At 50.8% G+C, this 24,992-nt stretch overlaps 1 protein-coding gene across 2 annotated transcripts in view; it reads right to left on the reverse strand.

Annotated features, from left to right (window-relative positions):
• The window catches only part of EYA2 (EYA transcriptional coactivator and phosphatase 2), a 142,489-nt gene that overhangs the window by 19,531 nt on the left and 97,966 nt on the right, over positions 1-24,992 (reverse strand). Inside the window, exons 7-10 of one of the 2 annotated variants that reach the window (XM_066586102.1) lie at positions 12,514-12,581; positions 12,175-12,352; positions 11,925-12,031; positions 7,584-7,667 (exon numbers count right to left, since the gene is read on the reverse strand). In XM_066586102.1, coding sequence (XP_066442199.1) covers positions 7,584-7,667; positions 11,925-12,031; positions 12,175-12,352; positions 12,514-12,581 — 437 coding nt within the window. Of the gene's footprint in view, positions 1-7,583; positions 7,668-11,924; positions 12,068-12,174; positions 12,353-12,513; positions 12,582-24,992 lie in introns of both variants that reach the window. The other variant, XM_066586101.1, reaches the window with a different exon arrangement.

The following is a 24,992-nucleotide window of genomic DNA, read 5'->3' on the forward strand; positions in this document are numbered from 1 at the left end:
GTCAGCCTTCCTGCTCACCTGAGCTCGGGTTACAGAGCTCCTAAAGGGGTTAATAGCAGAGGGGTCAGCCCTCCTGCTCACCTGAGCTCAGGTAACAGAGCTCCTGAAGGGGTTAATAGCAGAGGTGTCAGTCCTCCTTCTCACCTGAGCTCGGGTCATAGAGCTCCTGAAGGGGTTAATAGCAGAGATGTCAGCCCTCCTTCTCACCTGAGCTCGGGTAACAGAGCTCCTGAAGGGGTTTAGAGCAGAGGGGTCAGCCCTCCTGCTCACCTGAGCTCGGGTAACAGAGCTCCTGAAGGGGTTAAGAGCAGAGGTGTCAGCCCTCCTGCTCACCTGAGCTCGGGTCATACAGCTCCTGAAGGGGTTAAGAGCAGAGGTGTCAGCCCTCCTTCTTACCTGAGCTGGGGTCACAGAGCTACTGAAGGGGTTAATAGCAGAGATGTCAGCCCTCCTTCTCACCTGAGCTCGGGTAACAGAGCTCCTGAAGGGGTTTAGAGCAGAGGGGTCAGCCCTCCTGCTCACCTGAGCTCAGGTCACAGAGCTCTTGAAGGGGTTAATAGCAGAGGTGTCAGCCCTCCTGCTCACCTGAGCTCGGGTTACAAAGCTCCTGAAGGGGTTAATAGCAGAGGTGTCAGCCCTTCTGCTCACCTGAGCTGGGGTCACAGAGCTCCTGAAGGGGTTAATAGCACAGGTGTCAGGCCTCCTGCTCACCTGAGCTGGGGTCACAGAGCTCCTGAAGGGGTTAATAGCAGAGGTATCAGCCCTCCTGCTCACCTGAGCTCGGGTAACAGCTCACCAAGAGAGGATTAACTGTGATGTTTTCCATCCTCTCCAGAGATAAGTCGTGAGCACACAAAGAATGGCGCAGTGACAGGTGTGGGAACATATCAGAGGCGACAAGCCTGCAAATTCCAACACAATGCCACCACCAGACTGTGAGCTCCTGGGGACAGGGACTGCTGACAATGCCTGTACTGCGCTCTGGAGTATGTTGGTGTAATAAATGCCCTCCTTCAGCCCCGTCTCTGTGCCTCCTGCAGTGTAGATGTGGAGCTCAGTAGGGGGCGATCACCATATTGTCACATGGGGGTCCCTGTCAGAGAGCCGGACTGCTCAGCTGCAGTCTGTCCCACTGATAGACGGGCAATCATAAGCCAGCGGGGGCTACGCAGAATGCTGCTGGCGTGGCCCTTCAGACATGGTCTGGGCGCTGGGTGGACAGACCACATATGGGGGAGTCCAGGCAACTAGAAGAAATGTCCCCTCTGAAGGTAAAGCCTTTCTGTGAATGGAAGGTAAATCGCTGCTTCGTACTTGCGGCCTTCACTGTCCTTTTGCCCCGGGGAGATGATGGCAGCTCCAATCCCCGGGAATGTGCGCAGAGAACCTGCCAGACCGAACGTCTTATTCCTTCTCCAAAGCCTATAAAGTAATGCGAGGTTCGGGCTGTGTAACCTGCTATTTAATGCCTGGGGGAACGACCCAGGTATGCCGGGGGGCGCGGGCCGCACTCTAATCCGTGACCAACACTACTTATAGCCGCCCGGCTCGCCAAATCAGCAATTTGCTGCGCGCTCTCAGCTGACACTTAAATCACACTTATTAATCTTAAGAGCCCGAGGAATATAATTGAAAGGTACAAGGAGTAAGTGGGGAGGACGGGGCGGCCAAGAGCCTGGCGGAGCGCTGCTCCTGGCATCGGGTAATTAATGCCGTCATACAGAAACCAGCAACATTCACCAAAGTCTGCGCTCGCCGGGGAAAGAACCCGTCCAACCACCAGAGTGCGGCTGTCATCTACACATCACAACCACAGGACCCAGAGACGAGCTGTGTTTGTCATGTGGCGGCCACGTTGGTCAGTTGGGTGGACTGTCTCTGCAGGTAGTTGCTCCTACTTCTTCCTAGACTGTCGCTCGGACTGTCAGGGGTCTGCCGGCTCTTCTGGCCCCCCTCCAGCAAGGAGGAAAATAAATGCACCCCGAGTATTATGCCTGCAGTAGGTAACGCAATTCTTAAAATGTTCCCCAGTGGGGTGACAAAAGGGCACATCTTGGGGCGAACCCCGATATTCTCTACATGAAGCAGCAGGAGAGGATTCCCCAATGAGGAGTGGGTGCTGACAGCAATGCGCCCACCTTGTTTACATCCCCGCTCACCTATAGGGGGCATCTGTCAGATGCATGAGCACCCAGCAGCCATTTTGCTGCTTATCGCCAGCTATCCCTCCTGTGCTTTACACATGTGCCACAGTTGCTCTGTAAACGGAGGCGCGACGGCCGCAATAGTAAAGAGGCGGCATTTCACAGACTGAGCAGTTTCTCTTTACTTTTAGTTCTGCTAAAAAATACTGACAGGTGAGGGACTAGTAATTATTAGGAAATTATAGTACCAGTGTTTATAGTACCAGCTCTGCTACATGCACATCACACAATCAGCTCTGCTACATGCACGTCACACAGCTCTGTTGCATGCACGTCACACAGCTCTGTTGCATGCACGTCACACAGCTCTGCTACATGCACATCACACAATCAGCTCTGCTACATGCACGTCACACAGCTCTGTTGCATGCACGTCACACACAGCTCTGCTACATGCACATCACACAATCAGCTCTGCTACATGCACGTCACACAGCTGTGCTACATGCACATCACACACACGCAGCTCTGCTACATGCACATCACACACACAGCTCTGCTACATGCACATCACACATGGAGCTCTGCTACATGCACGTCACACTCACGCAGCTCTGCTACATGCACGTCACACACGCAGCTCTGCTACATGCACATCACATGCAGCTCTGCTACATGCACATCACACGCAGCTCTGCTACACGCACATCACACACGCAGCTCTGCTACACGCACGACACACGCAGCTGCACTACATGCACGTCACACACATGCAGCTCTACTACATGCACGTCACACACAAGCAGCTCTGTTACATGTACGTCACACACACACGCAGCTCTGTTACATGCACGTCACACACACGCAGCTCTGCTACATGCACGACACACGCGCAGCTCTGCTACATGCACGTCACAAGCGCAGCTCTGCTACTTGCACGTCACACACGCGCAGCTCTGCTACATGCACGTCACACACGCGCAGCTCTGCTACATGCACGTCACACACGCGCAGCTCTGCTACAGGCACAAACACAGCTCTGCTACAAGCACGTCACACACACGCAGCTCTGCTACATGCACGTCACACACACGCAGCTCTGCACCATGCACGTCACACACACGCAGCTCTGCACCATGTACGTCACACACACGCAGCTCTGCACAATGCACGTCACACACACGCAGTTCTGCTACATGCACATCACACACGCAGCTCTGCTAGATGCACATCACACACGCAGCTCTGCTACAAGCACGTCACACACACGCAGCTCTGCTACATGCACGTCACACACACGCAGCTCTGCACCATGTACGTCACACACACGCAGCTCTGCACAATGCACGTCACACACACGCAGCTCTGCTACATGCACGTCACACACGCAGTTCTGCTACATGCACATCACACACGCAGCTCTGCTAGATGCACATCACACACGCGCAGCTCTGCTACATGCACGTCACACACGCGCAGCTCTGCTACATGCACGTCACACACGCGCAGCTCTGCTACATGCACGTCACACACGCGCTCTGCTACATGCACATCACATACGCAGATCTGCTACATGCACATCACACACACACAGCTGTGTTACATACATTCTTCATTCCATACAACAGGGATCAGAAGCAGCATAGCACTGCAGAAGAAGTACCTGTGATGACATCACAGTCATGCTCCGCCCCTGATCACATGACTGTGACGCTCATCCCGAGTGAATGACTTACATGCCCCACCCCATATCACATCACGGCGATGCCATCAAAGGTCCTTCATTGCGAGTGAGGGAGTTCCATGTTCTGCCCTTTATCCCATGTCGGTGATGTCATCAAAGGTCCTGCATCCTTGTGCAGATTACAGGTGGACTACAAACCCCCTGCACCCTCAGTTTCTATGGAATACTAACGTACACCTAGCTGTGTGCTTTTAAGGACCTGTGATGATGTCACCGTCGTGATCAGGGGAGGTGCATGTAAATCACTAAAAAACTCACTCATGCATGGACGGACAGGTCCTCATTAGTAGTTTGATGTCTCGCTGATCGCCTGATTATTGTACCGCTCTCCACCATGCTTCACTGCTTCCTACAGACACTCAATATTGTACCACTCTCCCCCCTGCTTTACTGCTGCCTGCAGACACTCATTATTGTACCGCTCTCCCTCATGCTTCACTGCTGCCTGCAGACACTATTGTACCGCTCTCCACTGTGCTTCACTGCTGCCTGCAGACACTTATTATTGTACCGCTCTCCACCATGCTTCATTGTTGCCAGCAGACACTTATTATTGTACTGCTCTCCCTCATGCTTCACTGCTGCCTGCAGACACTCATTATTGTACCACTCTCCACCATGCTTCATTGCTGCCTGCAGACACTCATTATTGTACCACTCTCCACCGTGCTTCACTGCTGCCTGTAGACACTTATTATTGTACCGCTCTCCACCATGCTTCATTGTTGCCAGCAGACACTTATTATTGTACCGCTCCCCCTCATGCTTCACTGCTGCCTGCAGACACTCATTATTATACCGCTCTCCACCATGTTTCACTACTGCCTGCAGACACTCATTATTGTACTGCTCTTCCATCATGCTTCACTGCTGCCTGCAGACACTCATTATTGTACCGCTCTTCCATCTTGCTTCATTGCTGCCTGCAGACACTCATTATTGTAGCGCTCTCCCCATGCTTCACTGCTGCCTGCAGACATTCATTATTGTACCGCTCTCCACCATGCTTCACTGCTGCCTGCAGACACTCGTTATTGTACCGCTCTTCACTGCTGCCTGCAGACACTCATTATTGTACCGCTCTTCACTGCTGCCTGCAGACACTCATTATTGTACCGCTCTTCACTGCTGCCTGCAGACACTCATTATTGTACTGCTTTTCATCAAACAAACTGTCTTCTGTTACAGACAAACATCTCACCTTGTGACTCCTCGGTCCGGAGCTCCTGCTGCCACTCTATGCCTCCCAGTTCCCATGTATTTGTGTATAGTTGAGTCAGCTGGCCTTGTTTCTACGCTGGCTTTTTGGTGGCAAATCGTCCATGAAAACTATTTCTGGCTAAAATTCTGTGAACAGTGGATGTGTGCACCTGGTCCCACTGGTGTCTGCCAGGTCTGAGCGGTTGGCGCTGCTGGACATCTTCTGATTTTGAAGGGAAGCAAGCATGACATGTCTCATCTGCTGCACTAAGTTCCCTTGGCCGACCACTGCGTCTTTGGTCCTTGATGTTGACCATTTCTTTGAACGTCTTCAGAAGAGATGGAACAACACATCTTGAAACTGCAGTCTGCTGTGAAATCTTTGCCTGGGAGAGACTTTGCTGATACAGTGTAACTACTTTGTGATTTGTTGCTGTGCTCAGTCATGGTGTATGACTGGTGACATAAAACTTGTCTCCAACAACCTCACCTCTGTAGCAGAATTTGTCTATTCCTTACCTAGTTTTAATCCTCCTACACAGCTGTTTCAATTAATTACAGTTTTTCAACTTTAGGCCCATTTACACTGAAAGATAATCGCTCAAACGACAGTTTGAGTGACAGTTTTGAGCGATCATCTTTGAATAACTAAGTAGCTAATTAGCTTAATGCAGGCAGAACGGGGTACCCCCGCGATAGCTTCGAGAACAATGCAGCTGTTTTGTATATGCAAACAGCTGCATTGTTCTCTGAGCTTTCAGCTGGTGTCCCGCTGAGAACTGCCAGTGGGATACCAGTTGAAAAGAATACTATCAGCACCGCCCGCTGAGAAAATCAGTGTGCGGCACTGATAACAGTCATCAGTGATTTCTAGCTTGCTCGACGAATAGTGCACAATGGCCGCATGTTTAGACGCAATGGTTATCGCTCAAAAGACGGCTTTTGAGCTAATTTTGAGCAGTAATCGTTGTGTCTAAATGGGCCTTTACATATGAACATGATGATGATTATCACCTGCTTGGTACAACTGGTGAATCATACATCTGACTATAATCCTATAAGCTCCTGACTCTACAAGTCTACCACGAGAACTGATGAAGGTAAAAGAGCACTCAGACCAAATATTGATGGAATTTACATGTCCCTTTTTTAAGTCACTTTCCATTTTGTTAAGCTTTATTTGCAGCACATGTACAAACCCGCCTAAAACTGTTGCACAGTGCTGTACACAGAAGGGTGTGCTGATACAGTGCGACGAGCTGCGCACAGCGAAGGGCCGCTCAGGGACTTCCATTCATTTCCTGCAGTTTTCTGTTTTTCGGGGAAATGCTCTGGTGACGTCTTACCTCCAGTTCTCAGCGGGGCGCTTACACGGTGAGGCGCGACCTCGCAGGGCCCTGGGCAGGTTTTATTTGCGCTGCCGGCACCTCGCGCACAATTAATGAAGTGTTAGTACATTGTGACGTCTCCTCAGTCTATAAATAGCACCTCGGCGATTGTTTTAATTGATGGCTGTGATGATGAGAGCGGACGCGCTCCCCTCCTACTGAGCTGCTAAGCGGGATTAATTGGAAGCTATTAAAATAGGAAGTCATCAGATTTTATGCACTCGACTTAAATGCGGCTGACACAAAGCGGCTAAGTCTGCAAATACGGGTGTGATGTGTAAAGGTATCCGCGTGTGTGCATTTAACGACATGTATGTTCTCACCTCCCACACGGGACCTTGTGGAAGCACAGGGAGGCCGCTGCCTGGGACATGTCAGCCTCTACGGGGCGCAATCTCTGGGATGTCGGAACAAATGGCTTACAATTCATGAGCTGGGGGGACATTCTGGAGGTTATTCCCGGTCAACGGACACCGTCACCATTGGAAAGAGTTCCCATAGGAGTAGCTACTGGGCAGCAGATACTACCAAGGTAAAGGCCTAGTATTTGCTGGCTGCCCACTAACCAAGGGACTCGGCGCAGCCAGTGACAGCAGTCCGTGTGCCGCCTGACATACGTGCACACGGCACATTCACATGCATTAGTATGTTCTACTTCTTATAGGACTTGCCAGAATTTTTTTCACACAGACCAACATGTGAAAAACAGTCCCCTTGCACAGCCTTAGGCGCGCTCGCACATGCATTCAGAAAACCCTGCTCAAAATCGCGGCACTTTACAGCGATTCTGCGCGGCGTTTTTGAACACGTCAAAGAGGTTGACAGCACCCCCATCATTGTGATGGGTGATGGGGTGCATTAAAAAGTGCTAAAACAAGCAAAGATAAGGCGGCCTTAAAAAGACACCGCATTCAAGTGCAGATCTGAGAAGCCCCATTAAAAGCAATGGGAGCGTTGTGCCGCGCTAATCGCGCGCTGTGTGTGAGAGCGGCCCTATATTGACATTACATGGACAGCCCCACAATACGCCAAGGACGAATCAAGGACTTCTGAGGAGGCGTGGAGAGCATAATGACCCCCACGCCGTAGAGCATAACTTGTTCTTACCTTGCCGTATCTGGAGGCGAAGGTTCCAGTGAGTAATGAGTGGAAGATAATAATCGTTTCGTCCAAATCCCACACGAAGACGCGCTGCGACAGGAGAGAGGAGCAGCTATTAGTACAGGGAGAGGATTACCTCCTATCTGGCTAATGCGGCATCTGCTGCACTGATCAGCGGCGCCTGCAGCACCTGTAAACCAGCCCCAGTATATATGTACAATGAGAGGGCGCTCAGATAAACGCCTCGTATGACGCCCCCTACTCATATAGCGGCTCCTATGTTCAGCGTCCCCCTTTATCACTTCTTACAGGACCATCAGTAGGGATGTAGGGAGGAGCAGAGGGGACTGATGGGGAGAGCAGCGGCGCCTCCCACATAGTATCATCTGTTGGATGTATCATATCTGCAGTCTGATAGAAAACCCCATTACTATCCTCTCTAGGTTATATCAGTCCTATGAGGGTCATGTGACAGAAGGCCTGTACCTGCCGTACAGCAGTTAGGGTGCCTTCACACCATGCCAGTGAAAAGGCAGACTCATCCAACCCATGGCTTCCTTCATGTTGGCGACACTCTGTGATTCGTTTTATCCCCCATAAAGCCTTTTTATTGCCTCGCACAAGCTTGTGATCGCCGTGCGATGCTTTTCCGGTCGGCGGCGGCGAGGCGGGATTGTTCTCAAGAAAAAGAACCATTCATGTTCAAATATCGCGAGAACAAAGACACAATTTTGCGGCGCTTTTCTTGCTTCAGAATCCTGAGCGCCGTGTGCAGCTCGCCTTAGTACTGCATGGGGCACACAAGGTGCGGGCTGCGAACAGCGCATGAATGGACACGCAGATGTGTGAGGAGACCTGCTCGGGCATCCCCCCGATCCTCAGCATCACTGGTCTGGCAGCTCGGTGGTTAATGGGCGCCGTTGGACTGAGCAGGTCAGGGAGACGGAAGCCTTTTTTCCTGCAGTCTTGGTACTCGCTGCAGGACATTTATTGTGATGCGCTGGAGGCGCTCCGGACATCATGTGTGCAGATAGAGGAATCCTCTGTGCGGACGCCTAATTTATAGTTTATAAAGTCTTGTCCTACAGAGAAAAGGCTCAATAACGTGTGAAGAGGCATGTAGGGAAATGGGAGGACAGACTCCTTCCCTCTCCTGGGAAGCTGCAGCACGCTATAATGCCGGGGGGCGCAGGTGGCCATGATGGCGTCCTGTCAGGGGAGGGAATAAGTCGTGCACCCTGCTGCGGCCTGTGCCTTGTAGTTCTCCTGGTCCTTTTACACCTGTGGACGAGGAGTGCGGATCACTGAGATCGGCGCCTGTTTTAACCCCTTAGTGGCGCAGCCTATCTGGATCCTGAAGACGCAAGGATTTGGAAGGATTTTCACCTCCACTTTTCAAAAGCTGAAACCTTTTTGCTTTTCCCGTCGCCGCGGCCGCAGGAGGGCTTGTTTTTTGCGTGGCGAGCTGCATTGTGCGGCTCGATTCTGCCATTGTTTTCTTCCCTTACAGCGTTAACCATAACATGAATGACGCGTCACGTCTTTTCTGCGGGTCGGTACAATTACAACAATACCAAAATGCAACTTTTTTTTTTTAGGTTTTTCCACTTTTGCACAATAAAACCCCTTTTTTTTGCATTCAAAGTGACATAATCTTTTATGTTCCCTCGGATGGCGCTCTGCGAGGGCTCGTCTCTTGCGTCACAAACTTTAGTTATCATTGGTATCATTAAGGCCGTTTTCATGCAGCCGAGAAAATCGCGTGAGTTTTGTCCACTGCGAGACGTCATACAAATAAGTGATTGCGGGAAACAAATCTTGGCACGTCCCATCTTCAGGCGTGCCCTCGCATCGCCCGATGCTTCCAATGGGCCAGCGGCAGCATCGTGCTAGGTGCATGCAATGCGAGGTTTCCCATCTACTTTCCATGATCCTCCGGCTGTCAGGATCGCTGCTTCTCCAAAGTCATGCGAGGCAGTTTTAACATAAAATCGCCCCACATCCGCAGGGAACTGACATTTTGGTGAGCGTGATAACACCGTCCTGCGGGCACCTCCGTGGAATCCAGGAGAACCCACACTGCTTTGCTGCATCTGTAACCGCTATCTGTCTTAGGCCAGAGCGATAGTGGATGACGCAAACCTGCGGATGTGATGGGTTTCTGCTAGAACGCTGCAGCATACGACTTGCAGACATTTGCCGTGTGTGAATCTTCTATGTTGTTTCAATTGGAAAAAACAGAAAAATCGCATCTACACGCCAACGCTGCCATGATGGCGATTCGGTTTCAGGGAATGCAGCGATTTCAATCTTGGACCATCAGGACTGAGAGAATAATCGCTCATGTGAATAGACATTGCGAGTGATGTGTTCTTCCCACGAGCGACGTCTGACCACATCACAATCACTCAGTGCGCGTAAGAACCACCCGTAGGGCTTCAACAGACGAGTCCCGTTATGCGGGTGTGATTTCACTGGTTTTCTCGGGTGTGAATGCTTTGCTCTGTCTTTCCGCATGCACTTAATACTACGTGTGGGAAAGACAGGACAAGATCCATCCTCCCACGGGTTTTTTCAGACTCTTGCTCTATGGCGTGGGGTTTGAACTGCCGGAGAAAAAAAAAAATCTTGTTCATGCGCTACTACGCCCCGTGGGTGCACATACGGCTGTCTGGACCCGCCCTAGAGCTGGCTGCACGCAGGCGATCGCGGCACAACCGCATCTTTATTCACTGCGATGCTTTCTTTAAGAATAATCTCGCATCGCTGCCACACGCAAAAAAATCATGCAACCGATGTGCGCAAGTTAGTGGAGTTTAATGTTAAAGTCCCATCACAACGCGCGCTTGTGGCAATGTGATGCGATAAAAAGAAGCCTCCATAGGAATACATGGGAGGTAAGATAAACCGCACTTCGCAGAAAGATAGAGCAAACGCGATTACTTATCCCCTCAACAGCGCAGATGGGAAGGACGCTGTTGTATGTCATTGGTTTCATAGTCTACTATCGCAGCAGGTGAAAAACGGCGTCACTCTCTGCCTGTGAAGCGGCCGTGGGCCACATTTACATAGTCGATACAACTGCACGCCGTCCATGTGCTGTGCGACACAGAGCACGCTGTAAGTCCTATTCTCACACCAATAGGTCCTGCTTCAGTTTTCCCATCCCCTACTACTGGTGCAAGAGGAACACCACTTGTGTAACTGAGCCCACTGGAAGCAACGAGTAACACTGTGCCTTCTGGGCCTTAGCTCCAGCGCTCACAGCCCGCTGCGGCTCCACAATGCTCCGAGCATCAGGTAATGGAGCACTTTGCAGTACTGACCACTCTAATGGCTCTATTTCTCTCATTAGCTGAAGTGAACTATGTAGAAGAGAGAACTAGTTGTTTCTTCGGGCGGGTGTGTGTTTATGCGAGGGATTATCCTGCATTTTCTTCTCCCAGCAGAGTAAACAACATACTCATTAGCATACATAATGAGTACATTGTTTAGTCATCAAGCCGCCCACATTGCTGAACCATTTTCATTCAAATGGAGCGAATTTTGGATAACCTGATGACTATTTTTATGCCACCTAAAAACCAGCGCTAAACGACAAGCGAACAAATAGCGCACAACTGCCCACATTTACATGTAACGGTTTCACTCACTGTCGGATGTTTGAAGGAATTTTAAGTGATAATCGTTGCGTGTAAAAGGGCCTTAAGTCTTATGCTTCAACTCCTCAATTTCTCTGCTGGTAGTTAGTGAAGGGAAGCAATCTTCATTCTTAGAGGCTGATTATGTTTATTTGACACAGGTGTACATGGTACATTCTGACACACTGTAACAAAGCCCACACCTGCACTGGCTGGTAGTACATGTGAGTAGGACTGTCATAGAACCATAGAGTTGAATGGTAGAGTTGGAAGGCACCTCTGGGGTCATCGGGTCCTCCGGGGTCATCAGGTCCAATCCCCTGCTCAGTGCAGGATCACTAAATCATCCCAGACAGATGTCTGTGCACCTCTGAAGACTTCCATTGTAGGAGAACTCCCCACCTCCCGTGGTAACCTGTTCCATTCATTGATCCCCTCACTGTCTAATATCTAATCTGTGTCTCCTCCCTTTCAGTTTCATCCCATTGCTTCTAGTCTTTCCTTGTACAGATGAGAATAGGGCTGATCCCTCTGCACTGTGACAGCCCTTCAGATATTAGTAGACAGCTATTAAGTCTCCTCTCAGCCTTCTCTTCTGCTAAACATTCCCAGATCCTTTAACCGTTCCTCATAGGACATGATTTGTTTGTCTTAACAGGTATTGATCATTCTCACCAGCCGGCTGCAACTCTCCACGCTTACGTACCTCAATCTCATTGTCCACGGATGGGGAGGGGTCGTTGTTTCGTTTGGACCTTCCTCGCAACTTGACGTCGGATCCTCTGTGCTGCCGGTCTGTCTCGGAGTCTTTCACTGGTGTGGAGGGACCATTGTGAGTGTTATAATCTCCTGCAGAGAAGTAACTGGACTTACACATAGGGGTCACATGCAGGAGGACGAGAGCTGGTGTGAGTCCCATGACCACAGCAGATGGACGTCTCATCCACAACACCCACCTGACAGTGACTCGGAGCTCTGGGTGGAGACGTGCTGAGATGATTCCTGTAGGGAGTAGGGGGTAGTGGGGATGCCACTCGGACTGATGCTGTTGCTAGGAACATACGGGGAGTTGTAGGAGGCGCTGTAGTACTGGGCATACTGTCCTTGGCTAAAGCCAGGATATGAGGAGTATTCCTGAAGTAGACAGATCAGATTCTCAGATTATACTGCATATAGTAATAGGGCGGATATACTACAACCATATGATAGAATTAGAGATGGTGCATCACTCTGCATTATCTGACCGTATGGAGGACTGGGTGACTGATAGGATACTGACTACGAGAGCGCCTCACCTGATGGAGACCACTGAAGGAGCCGGCGTTCGACAGACCATTGGTTCCTTGGTAGAGCCCAGAAGGACCTGAAGGAAAACAAGACAATGCTATGAGATTCACCGCAAGGCCCAGAGTTCATGCAAGAGCAGCATTAATAACCCTCCCCATCCTCATGGAGTACATAAGCTAATATGCTTATATTACGCAGCTCTTATTATTCTAGCGACTGATCTTTCGGTGAGTGGGGGGGGGGATTCTCCAGGATATTGCAGGATCTACGGCACACGTCCCACCACATCAGGATGACTTCTTCAACCATCCACTCCTTACTGAAGTCTCCAGCAGGGATCCGCATGCTGCAACATCAAAGTGCAATCAGCTAGGCTCTGACACAACGTGACCCCACTTCTAAGACTCTCCTAGACGGAACCCCATAGTGCACAAGAGGAGAAGGGAGACTGTCTGAAGTGAAGACGACCTGCACACCAGAGACTGGGGAGAATCAGCAATGTGACCAGCCGAGAAGTCAATTTCTATGTCTGATAGGAATTATTTCTTGTTCTCTTACAGATACAAATCCCAGGACACTACAGCAATTCTTCCAGGCCCGGCCTCCGGATCTCCTCCTATAGATATACATCCAAGGACACTACAGCAATTCTTCCAGGCCCGGCCTCCGCATCTTCTCCTATAGATATACATCCCAGGGGACTACAGCAATTCTTCCAGGCCCGGCCTCCGCATCTTCTCCTATAGATATACATCCAAGGACACTACAGCAATTCTTCCAGGCCCGGCCTCCGCATCTTCTCCTATAGATATACATCCAAGGACACTACAGCAATTCTTCCAGGCCCGGCCTCCGCATCTTCTCCTATAGATATACATCCAAGGACACTACAGCAATTCTTCCAGGCCCGGCCTCCGGATCTTCTCTTATAGATATACATCCCAGGAGATTACAGCAATTCTTCCAGGCCCGGCCTCCGGATCTCCTCCTATAGATATACATCCCAGGAGACTACAGCAATTCTTCCAGGCCTGGCCTCCGGATCTCCTCCTATAGATATACATCCAAGGACACTACAGCAATTCTTCCAGGCCCGGCCTCCGGATCTCCTCCTATAGATATACATCCCAGGAGATTACAGCAATTCTTCCAGGCCCGGCCTCCGGATCTTCTCCTATAGATATACATCCAAGGACACTACAGCAATTCTTCCAGGCTCGGCCTCCGGATCTCCTCCTATAGATATACATCCAAGGACACTACAGCAATTCTTCCAGGCCCGGCCTCCGGATCTTCTCTTATAGATATACATCCCAGGAGATTACAGCAATTCTTCCAGGCCCGGCCTCCGGATCTCCTCCTATAGATATACATCCCAGGAGATTACAGCAATTCTTCCAGGCCCGGCCTCCGGATCTTCTCCTATAGATATACATCCAAGGACACTACAGCAATTCTTCCAGGCTCGGCCTCCGGATCTCCTCCTATAGATATACATCCCAGGAGACTACAGCAATTCTTCCAGGCCCGGCCACCGGCTCTCCTCCTATAGATATACATCCCAGGGGACTACAGCAATTCTTCCAGGCCCGGCCTCCGGATCTCCTCCTATAGATATACATCCCAGGGGACTACAGCAATTCTTCCAGGCCCGGCCTCCGCATCTTCTCCTATAGATATACATCCCAGGGGACTACAGCAATTCTTCCAGGCCCGGCCTCCGGATCTTCTCCTATAGATATACATCCAAGGACACTACAGCAATTCTTCCAGGCCCGGCCTCCGCATCTTCTCCTATAGATATACATCCCAGGGGACTACAGCAATTCTTCCAGGCCCGGCCTCCGGATCTCCTCCTATAGATATACATCCCAGGGGACTACAGCAATTCTTCCAGGCCCGGCCTCCGCATCTTCTCCTATAGATATACATCCCAGGGGACTACAGCAATTCTTCAAGGCCCGGCCTCCGGATCTCCTCCTATAGATATACATCCAAGGACACTACAGCAATTCTTCCAGGCCCGGCCTCCGCATCTTCTCCTATAGATATACATCCCAGGGGACTACAGCAATTCTTCCAGGCCCGGCCTCCGGATCTCCTCCTATAGATAGACATCCCAGGAGATTACAGCAATTCTTCCAGGCCCGGCCTCCGGATCTTCTCTTATAGATATACATCCCAGGAGATTACAGCAATTCTTCCAGGCCCGGCCTCTGCATCTCCTCCTATAGATATACATCCCAGAGGACTACAGCAATTCTTCCAGGCCCGGCCTCCGCATCTTCTCCTATAGATATACATCCAAGGACACTACAGCAATTCTTCCAGGCCCGGCCTCCGTATCTTCTCTTATAGATATACATCCCAGGAGACTACAGCAATTCTTCCAGGCCCGGCCTCCGGAACTTACTTAATGAGGGGTCCCCATGCAGAGAGACCCCTCAAAGATGTGGCATGCCTGTCGGTATAATCAACCGCTTTGAGGGATCTCTTTGCATACGGACCCCTCAATAAGTAAGTGACTTTGTCATCTTTAACAAATGTTTAAAACAAGACATTTTAAGTAGCGCTGACCCCATATTGTCTTTTTGCCCTCAGTGTTACACTGTGGTACCTTGCTTTATCTCCTGGGTACTTGTTTAAGACTATCTGCTGTTATTGGGGGTCGGCAGCTCTCTACATGTTAGTGGATTTTCCAGGCTATATATATTTATACATACAGAATTCTTGCCAGTTTTCTGTATTTGTCACTTCTAAATTCCAAGCGCTCTCCTATTTTATCTATTTTTTCTCATATTCTCCTATAGACATCCCAGTGGACCTGACCTACAGCAATTCTTCCAGGCCCAGTCTCTGCATCTTCTCCTATAGATATACATTCCAGGAGATAATCTTTATTTGCATAGTGCAAAACATATTCTGCAGCGCTTTTAAAAACAGGGAGATACAGAATGACAAAAGTACAAAAATACAAAACCCCCGGTTCCATGTAGTAATCAGCTGATAGAGACAGTAGGGATGTGGGGCTCCAACGAGCTTACATACTACAGATAATAGGGGGATACAGAAGGTGAAGAGGCTGGAGATGGGCAAGGTATGGTGGGGGTGGACAGTGAGGAATGCTATATACATAGACAATGGGCAGGCAGTATAGTGGCTGAATCGGTATGACTGCAGGGGGCGGTTGATGGCAGGAATTGCAGTCAGTAGGTCAGGGAGCATGTTATTAGGGGGATACAGGGGGGTTTGGTTTAGAGGATAAAGTATGCCTCCCTGAAGAGGTGCGTTTTCAGAGCACGCCTGACGTTTTGTGTGTCGGGGACTGTCCAGATAGTTTTGGGGTAGCGCGTTCCAGAGGACCGGTGCTGCTCTGGAGAAGTCTTGGAGGCGGGAATGAGAGATTCAGGTTAAAGAGGCACGTAATCTGATTTCATTAGCGGAGTGGAGGGTACAAGCTGGGTGGTGGATTGAGATGAGGGAGGCAATGTGGGGTGGCGCAGTGCTGTGGATGAGGGATACAATGTAGGGTGGTGCTGTGGATAAGGGATACAATGTAGGGCGGCGCGGTGCTGTGGATGAGGGATACAATGTAGGGCGGTGCGGTGCTGTGGATGAGGCATACAATGTAGGGTGGTGCGGTGCTGTGGATGAGGGATACAATGTAGGGCGGCGCGGTGCTGTGGATGAGGGATACAATGTAGGGCGGCGCGGTGCTGTGGATGAGGGATACAATGTAGGGTGGCGCGGTGCTGTGAATGAGGGATACAATGTAGGGCTGTGCTGTGGATGAGGGATACAATGTAGGGCTGTGCTGTGGATGAGGGATACAATGTAGGGCTGTGCTGTGGATGAGGGATACACTGTAGGGCTGTGCTGTGGATGAGGGATACAATGTAGGGCTGTGCTGTGGATGAGGGATACAATGTAGGGCTGTGCTGTGGATGAGGGATACAATGTAGGGCGTCTTCTCCAGTAGAGATCCCAGGAGGCGTAATTCTTCCAGGCCCGGTCTCTGCGTCTTCTCCAGTAGAGATCCCAGGAGGCGTAATTCTTCCAGGCCCGGTCTCTGCGTCTTCTCCTATATAGATTCGAGGAGGCTACAATATTTCTTCCAGGCTCAGTCTCTGCATCTTCTCCTATAGAGATCCGAGGAGGCTACAATAATTCTTCCAGACCTGGTCTCTGCGTCTTCTCCTATAGAGATCCCAGGAGGTTACAGTATTTCTTCCAGGCCCGGTCTCAGCGTCTTCTCCTTTATAGATCCCAGGAGGCGTAATTCTTCCAGGCCCGGTCTCTGCGTCTTCTCCTATATAGATCCCAGGAGGCATAATTCTTCCAGGCCCGATCTCTGCGTCTTCTCCTATAGGGATCCCAGGAGGCTACAATATTTCTTCCAGGCCCGGTCTCTGCGTCTTCTCCTATTTAGATCCTAGGGGGCTACAATATTTCTTCCAGGTCCAGCCTTTGCGTCTTCTCCTATATAGAGCCCAGGAGGCGTAATTCTTGCAGGCCTGGTCTCTGCATCTTCTCCTATAGGGATCCCAGGAGGCTACAATATTTCTTCCAGGCCCGGTCTCTGCGTCTTCTCCTATTTAGATCCTAGGAGGCTACAATATTTCTTCCAGGTCCATCCTTTGCGTCTTCTCCTATATAGATCCCAGGAGGCGTAATTCTTCCAGGCCCGGTCTCTGCGTCTTCTCCTATATAGATCCCAGGAGGCATAATTCTTCCAGGCCCGATCTCTGCGTCTTCTCCTATAGGGATCCCAGGAGGCTACAATATTTCTTCCAGGCCCGGTCTCTGCGTCTTCTCCTATTTAGATCCTAGGGGGCTACAATATTTCTTCCAGGTCCAGCCTTTGCGTCTTCTCCTATATAGAGCCCAGGAGGCGTAATTCTTGCAGGCCTGGTCTCTGCATCTTCTCCTATAGGGATCCCAGGAGGCTACAATATTTCTTCCAGGCCCGGTCTCTGCGTCTTCTCCTATTTAGATCCTAGGAGGCTACAATATTTCTTCCAGGTCCATCCTTTGCGTCTTCTCCTATATAGATCCCAGGAGGCGTAATTCTTCCAGGCCCGGTCTCTGCGTCTTCTCCTATATAGATCCCAGGAGGCATAATTCTTCCAGGCCCGATCTCTGCGTCTTCTCCTATAGGGATCCCAGGAGGCTACAATATTTCTTCCAGGCCCGGTCTCTGCGTCTTCTCCTATTTAGATCCTAGGGGGCTACAATATTTCTTCCAGGTCCAGCCTTTGCGTCTTCTCCTATATAGAGCCCAGGAGGCGTAATTCTTGCAGGCCTGGTCTCTGCATCTTCTCCTATATAGATTCGAGGAGGCTACAATATTTCTTCCAGGCTCAGTCTCTGCATCTTCTCCTATAGAGATCCGAGGAGGCTACAATAATTCTTCCAGACCTGGTCTCTGCGTCTTCTCCTATAGAGATCCCAGGAGGCTACAGTATTTCTTCCAGGCCCGGTCTCAGCGTCTTCTCCTTTATAGATCCCAGGAGGCGTAATTCTTCCAGGCCCGGTCTCTGCGTCTTCTCCTATATAGATCCCAGGAGGCATAATTCTTCCAGGCCCGATCTCTGCGTCTTCTCCTATAGGGATCCCAGGAGGCTACAATATTTCTTCCAGGCCCGGTCTCTGCGTCTTCTCCTATTTAGATCCTAGGGGGCTACAATATTTCTTCCAGGTCCAGCCTTTGCGTCTTCTCCTATATAGAGCCCAGGAGGCGTAATTCTTGCAGGCCTGGTCTCTGCATCTTCTCCTATAGGGATCCCAGGAGGCTACAATATTTCTTCCAGGCCCGGTCTCTGCGTCTTCTCCTATTTAGATCCTAGGAGGCTACAATATTTCTTCCAGGTCCATCCTTTGCGTCTTCTCCTATATAGATCCCAGGAGGCGTAATTCTTCCAGGCCCGGTCTCTGCGTCTTCTCCTATATAGATCCCAGGAGGCATAATTCTTCCAGGCCAGATCTCTGCGTCTTCTCCTATAGGGATCCCAGGAGGCTACAATATTTCTTCCAGGCCCGGTCTCTGAGTCTTCTCCTATTTAGATCCTAGGGGGCTACAATATTTCTTCCAGGTCCAGCCTTTGCGTCTTCTCCTATATAGAGCCCAGGAGGCGTAATTCTTGCAGGCCTGGTCTCTGCATCTTCTCCTATAGGGATCCCAGGAGGCTACAATATTTCTTCCAGGCCCGGTCTCTGCGTCTTCTCCTATTTAGATCCTAGGAGGCTACAATATTTCTTCCAGGTCCATCCTTTGCGTCTTCTTCTATATAGATCCCAGGAGACGTAATTCTTCCAGGCCCGATCTCTGTGTCTTCTTCTATATAGATCCCAGGAGACGTAATTTTTCCAAGCCCGGTCTCTGTGTCTTCTTCTATATAGATCCCATGAGGCGTAATTCTTCCAGGCCCGATCTCTGTGTCTTCTTCTATATAGATCCCAGGAGACGTAATTCTTCCAGGCCTGGTCTCTGCATCTTCTTCTATATAGATCCCAGGAGACGTAATTCTTCCAGGCCCGGTCTCTGTGTCTTCTTCTATATAGATCCCAGGAAACGTAATTCTTTCAGGCCCGGTCTCTGCGTCTTCTCCTATATAGATTTGAGGAGGCTACAATATTTCTTCCAGGCTCAGTCTCTGCATCTTCTCCTATAGAGATCCGAGGAGGCTACAATATTTCTTCCAGGCTCAGTCTCTGCATCTTCTCCTATAGAGATCCGAGGAGGCTACAATAATTCTTCCAGACCTGGTCTCAGCGTCTTCTCCTATAGAGATCCCAGGAGGCTACAGTATTTCTTCCAGGCCTGGTCTCAGCGTCTTCTCCTTTATAGATCCCAGGAGGCGTAATTCTTCCAGGCCCGGTCTCTGCGTCTTCTCCTATATAGATCCCAGTAGGCTACAGTAATTCTTCCAGGCCCGGTCTCTGCGTCTTCTCCTATATAGATCCCAGGAGGCATAATTCTTCCAGGCCCGGTCTCTGCGTCTTCTCCTATATAGATCCCAGGAGGCGTAATTCTTCCAGGCCCGGTCTCTGCGTCTTCTCCTATAGGGATCTCAGGAGGCTACAATATTTCTTCCAGGCCTGGTCTCTGCGTCTTCTCCTATAGGGATCCCAGGAGGCTACAATATTTCTTCCAGGCCCGGTCTCTGCGTCTTCTCCTATTTAGATCCTAGGGGGCTACAATATTTCTTCCAGGTCCATCCTTTGCGTCTTCTCCTATATAGAGCCCAGGAGGCGTAATTTTTGCAGGCCTGGTCTCTGCATCTTCTCCTATAGGGATCCCAGGAGGCTACAATATTTCTTCCAGGCCCGGTCTCTGCATCTTCTCCTATTTAGATCCTAGGGGGCTACAATATTTCTTCCAGGTCCATCCTTTGCATCTTCTCCTATATAGAGCCCAGGAGGCGTAATTTTTGCAGGCCTGGTCTCTGCATCTTCTCCTATAGGGATCCCAGGAGGCGACAATATTTCTTCCAGGCCCGGTCTCTGCGTCTTCTCCTATTTAGATCCTAGGGGGCTACAATATTTCTTCCAGGTCCATCCTTTGCGTCTTCTCCTATATAGAGCCCAGGAGGCGTACTTTTTGCAGGCCTGGTCTCTGTGTCTTCTTCTATATAGATCCCAGGAAGCGTAATTCTTTCAGGCCCGGTCTCTGCGTCGTCTCCTATAGGGATCCCAGGAGGCTACAATATTTCTTCCAGGCCCGGTCTCTGTGTCTTCTCCTATTTAGATCCTAGGAGGCTACAATATTTCTTCCAGGTCCATCCTTTGCGTCTTCTCCTATATAGAGCCCAGGAGGCGTAATTCTTGCAGGCCCGATCTGTGTCTTCTTCTATATAGATCCCAGGAGACGTAATTTTTCCAGGCCTGGTCTCTGTGTCTTCTTCTATATAGATCCCAGGAGGCGTAATTCTTCCAGGCCCGATCTGTGTCTTCTTCTATATAGATCCCAGGAGACGTAATTCTTCCAGGCCCGGTCTCTGTGTCTTCTTCTATATAGATCCCAGGAGACGTAATTCTTCCAGGCCCGGTCTCTGTGTCTTCTTCTATATAGATCCCAGGAAACGTAATTCTTTCAGGCCCGGTCTCTGCGTCTTCTCCTATATAGATCCTAGGAGGCTACAATATTTCTTCCAGGTCCATCCTTTGCGTCTTCTCCTATATAGATCCCAGGAGGCGTAATTCTTGCAGGCCTGGTCTCTGCATCTTTTCCTATATAGATCCCAGTAGGCTACAGTAATTCTTCCAGGCCCGGTCTCTGTGTCTTCTTCTATATAGATCCCAGGAGACGTAATTCTTCCAGGCCCGGTCTCTGCGTCTTCTCCCATATAGAGCCCAGTAGGCTACAGTAATTCTTCCAGGCCCGTCCTCCATGTCTTCTCCTTGTCTTTTTTCTCCTAAGATCCTGTTTGTTTTTGTGTGAGATGCCGGATTAGCTGTGGAATGAGCAGCTGAACAAACGCTGGCAGCCCGGGGTGATCACTCAGGGACAGATCTCATCCGCAGCCATAAGGAGCTGCTATCACTTTTGGCCTTTGCAAAGCAGAGAGAAATGCAGGTGATGATGCTGGTTATGGGGGCATCTGTAACACTTCACCCCAGACAATGAGTTTTATGAAAGCCCCATTGTCCTCCAGGCTGGCGATAATGTGCTTCTCTATGGTTTTATGATGCTGGCAGGAACTGCACTGCTCTGGGCAATTAACAGTATTTGTGCTTGGCAGGAGAAATCAGCAGCACATTCACTTATAAATCCGTCATTCAGCGCAGAGATTTATTTGCTGGACGTGAAGATGTGAAAGAAGGGTTCATACGGAGCAGATCTACCCAGTATGTCTGCACACACAGAGATGTATATATATATAGGGAGCATCCGTCAGTGATGTCATCTGCAGGGGGCGGGGCTGTGACTACCTCAGACATGATAAGGGGGTTGGTTGGCAGCAGCTGCAGTACAGAGCAGATTGTAACTGTGCTCAGGAGCTTGCAATCAGCTAACTATTCAGTGAGGTTTCTGCTAGTTGACAAACCCATCAGCAGCCCACTGTGTTTCTAATTAATGACTGGAAGAGGGATTTGAGAGCAGCGCTGGGTGCAGAGTACACGGCGTGATTCTGGAGGCGCTCCACCCTGCTAATGACAGATCGGAGCAGGCTGCTTCCCCTCTACATGTCGTTCTGGCTGGGCTGTACCGCTATGTAACGGTACTTATCCTCAGGCCTGCGCCCAAAGCACGGCCGCAGACATGTCCTCCTTTACATCACCGCATGTGGAACATGTTACTATCAGCTCCGCAGACCGAACTGGAGGCAACATGGAAAACTGTAAGCTTACAAAATGCTGCATGCGGTCACTACAAATATATATGAGGCACAGGAGCTCTGCGGGTGCGCGGGGCACAGGAGCTCTGCGGGTGCGCGGGGCACAGGAGCTCTGCGGGTGCGCGGGGCACAGGAGCTCTGCGGGTGCGCGGGGCACAGGAGCTCTGCGGATGCGCGGGGCACAGGAGCTCTGCGGGTGCGCGGGGCACAGGAGCTCTGCGGGTGCGCGGGGCACAGGAGCTCTGCGGGTGCGCGGGGCACAGGAGCTCTGCGGGTGCGCGGGGCACAGGAGCTCTGCGGATGCGCGGGGCACAGGAGCTCTGCGGGTGCGCGGGGCACAGGAGCTCTACGGGTCTAGAGGGGCACAGGAGCTCTACGAGTATTCATGATATTAGAGCTCTATGGGTATATACAATGCAGGAGCTCTACAGGTGCGCAGGGTACAGGAGCTCTGCGGGTGCGCGGGGCACAGGAGCTCTACGAGTATTCATGATATTAGAGCGCTATGGGTATATACAATGCAGGAGCTCTGCGGGTGCGCGGGGCACAGGAGCTCTGCGGGTGCGCGGGGCACAGGAGCTCTATGGGTATATACAACGCAGGAGCTCTACGGGTATACACGGCACAAAGGTTATACAGGTATATACGGCACAGGAGCTTTATGTGCATATATTATACTGAAATGCTACGGGTACACACAATGCTAGAGCTCTACGGGTATACGCAATATACGCATATATACAGCACAGGAGCTCTACAACTATACACGGCACTGGAGCTTTAGAAGTATATGCAGCATTAGGGCGGTAGCAGTATATAGGGCACTGCAGCGCTATAACAACCCCCACGTGGTCTCCAGGCGTCCGGCACCGTTACTCTTGATATCTGCGGTTATGTACAGACTAGAATGCATCGAATAGAACATCTCCAGCAGGAAACAAGTGGTATAATGTCGGCAGAGCGGGATCTCACGCACTATTACTGTAGAGCATTAATTGTACTGTTGGACGTGTGACTTGACCCCTTACAAATGAGGCCTCCACATACCCGCAGGACCTTCTCTGGGGCTTAACATTCAGCTACGCCGCCATAATCTTAGACTAAATCTAATGTAAACCACATGTGCTGTAAAAAGACGGAAAAAAGAGACTTATTTTATGGAGAGTTGGTTTTATGAAGCAAACCTGGAGAGATTTCATTCTTTACTATCGAAAGAACATAAGTAAATATTAGTGTGAGGACCGCTAGCCGCCCGCAGATGGCTGTGTCCTCCCATATGTATCTGCCCATCATATCCACCGCCTCTTATCTGATATCCATCCTGAGCCGGCTATTATATCACATAGCTGTGTGCCACAGTAATACAGGAGATATTGTATAGTGGTTGGGATCATCTATAGAAGAATCAGGCCGTGTGTGTACTGGGGGATACAGCGCCCCCCTTGTCTGTGTGTTCAGCTGCGGTGGAGGATCAGGTCGTCCTTGCATACTAGCCAGATATCAGCGAGGTTTGGAGAAGCCGGCGCGCTATCAGTTACCGCACGCTGCATTACTTGCTTTCAGTAGATGGGATCTGCAGCCACCGGGGCTGTTCTGCATTAAGGCGAGGTCACAGGTTAAATACAGCAGAAGCCGAGGAATTCCGACTCCAGCTTCATTTATTCAATGTGCATGACTGAGGGTTCTGCCACAACACGGGCGCACAGGAACCGCAGGGTTAAGTAACTTGCCAAGACCCAGAAAGTTAGTGTCAGGGCAGATATTAGACTGAGACCTCAATGCTCTGGCTGAGGAGGAGCTGGTAGGGCAACCACAAGAGACTGCGAAGTCCAGGAACCGGGCCAGGGGGGTGTGACAAAGGAAGGACCCCAAGAGAAGGCGACACAAAGGAACAGACCCCCAAGAGAAGGCGACACAAAGGAACAGACCCCCAAGAGAAGGCGACACAGAGGAACAGACCCCCAAGAGAAGGCGACACAGAGGAACAGACCCCCAAGAGAAGGCGACACAGAGGAACAGACCCCCAAGAGAAGGCGACACAGAGGAACAGACCCCCAAGAGAAGGCGACACAGAGGAACAGACCCCCAAGAGAAGGCGACACAGAGGAACAGACCCCCAAGAGAAGGCGACACAGTGGAACAGACCCCCAAGAGAAGGCGACACAGTGGAACAGACCTCCAAGAGAAGGCGACACAGTGGAACAGACCCCCAAGAGAAGGCGACACAAAGGAACAGACCCCCAAGAGAAGGCGACACAAAGGAACAGACCCCCAAGAGAAGGCGACACAAAGGAAGGACCCCAAGAGAAGGCGACACAGTGGAACAGACCCCCAAGAGAAGGCGACACCGAGGAACAGACCCCTAAGAGAAGGCGACACAGAGGAACAGACCCCCAAGAGAAGGCGACACAGTGGAACAGACCCCCAAGAGAAGGCGACACAGTGGAACAGACCCCCAAGAGAAGGCGACATCGAGGAACAGACCCCCAAGAGAAGGCGACAGAGAGGAACAGACCCCCAAGAGAAGGCGACACAGAGGAACAGACCCCCAAGAGAAGGCGACACAGAGGAACAGACCCCCAAGAGAAGGCGACACAGAGGAACAGACCCCCAAGAGAAGGCGACACAGAGGAACAGACCCCCAAGAGAAGGCGACACAGTGGAACAGACCCCCAAGAGAAGGCGACACAGTGGAACAGACCCCCAAGAGAAGGCGACACTAGGAAGGACCCCAAGAGAAGGCGACACAAAGGAACAGACCCCCAAGAGAAGGCGACACTAGGAAGGACCCCAAGAGAAGGCGACACAAAGGAACAGACCCCCAAGAGAAGGCAACACAGAGGAACAGACCCCCAAGAGAAGGCGACACAGAGGAACAGACCCCCAAGAGAAGGCGACACAGAGGAACAGACCCCCAAGAGAAGGCGACACAGAGGAACAGACCCCCAAGAGAAGGCGACACAGTGGAACAGACCCCCAAGAGAAGGCGACACTAGGAAGGACCCCAAGAGAAGGCGACACAAAGGAACAGACCCCCAAGAGAAGGCGACACAGAGGAACAGAACCCCAAGAGAAGGCGACACAGAGGAACAGACGCCCAAGAGAAGGCGACACAAAGGAAGGACCCCAAGAGAAGGCGACACAGTGGA

The sequence above is a fragment of the Eleutherodactylus coqui genome, chromosome 13 (assembly GCF_035609145.1).
Source record: "Eleutherodactylus coqui strain aEleCoq1 chromosome 13, aEleCoq1.hap1, whole genome shotgun sequence".
Taxonomy (NCBI): domain Eukaryota; kingdom Metazoa; phylum Chordata; class Amphibia; order Anura; family Eleutherodactylidae; genus Eleutherodactylus; species Eleutherodactylus coqui.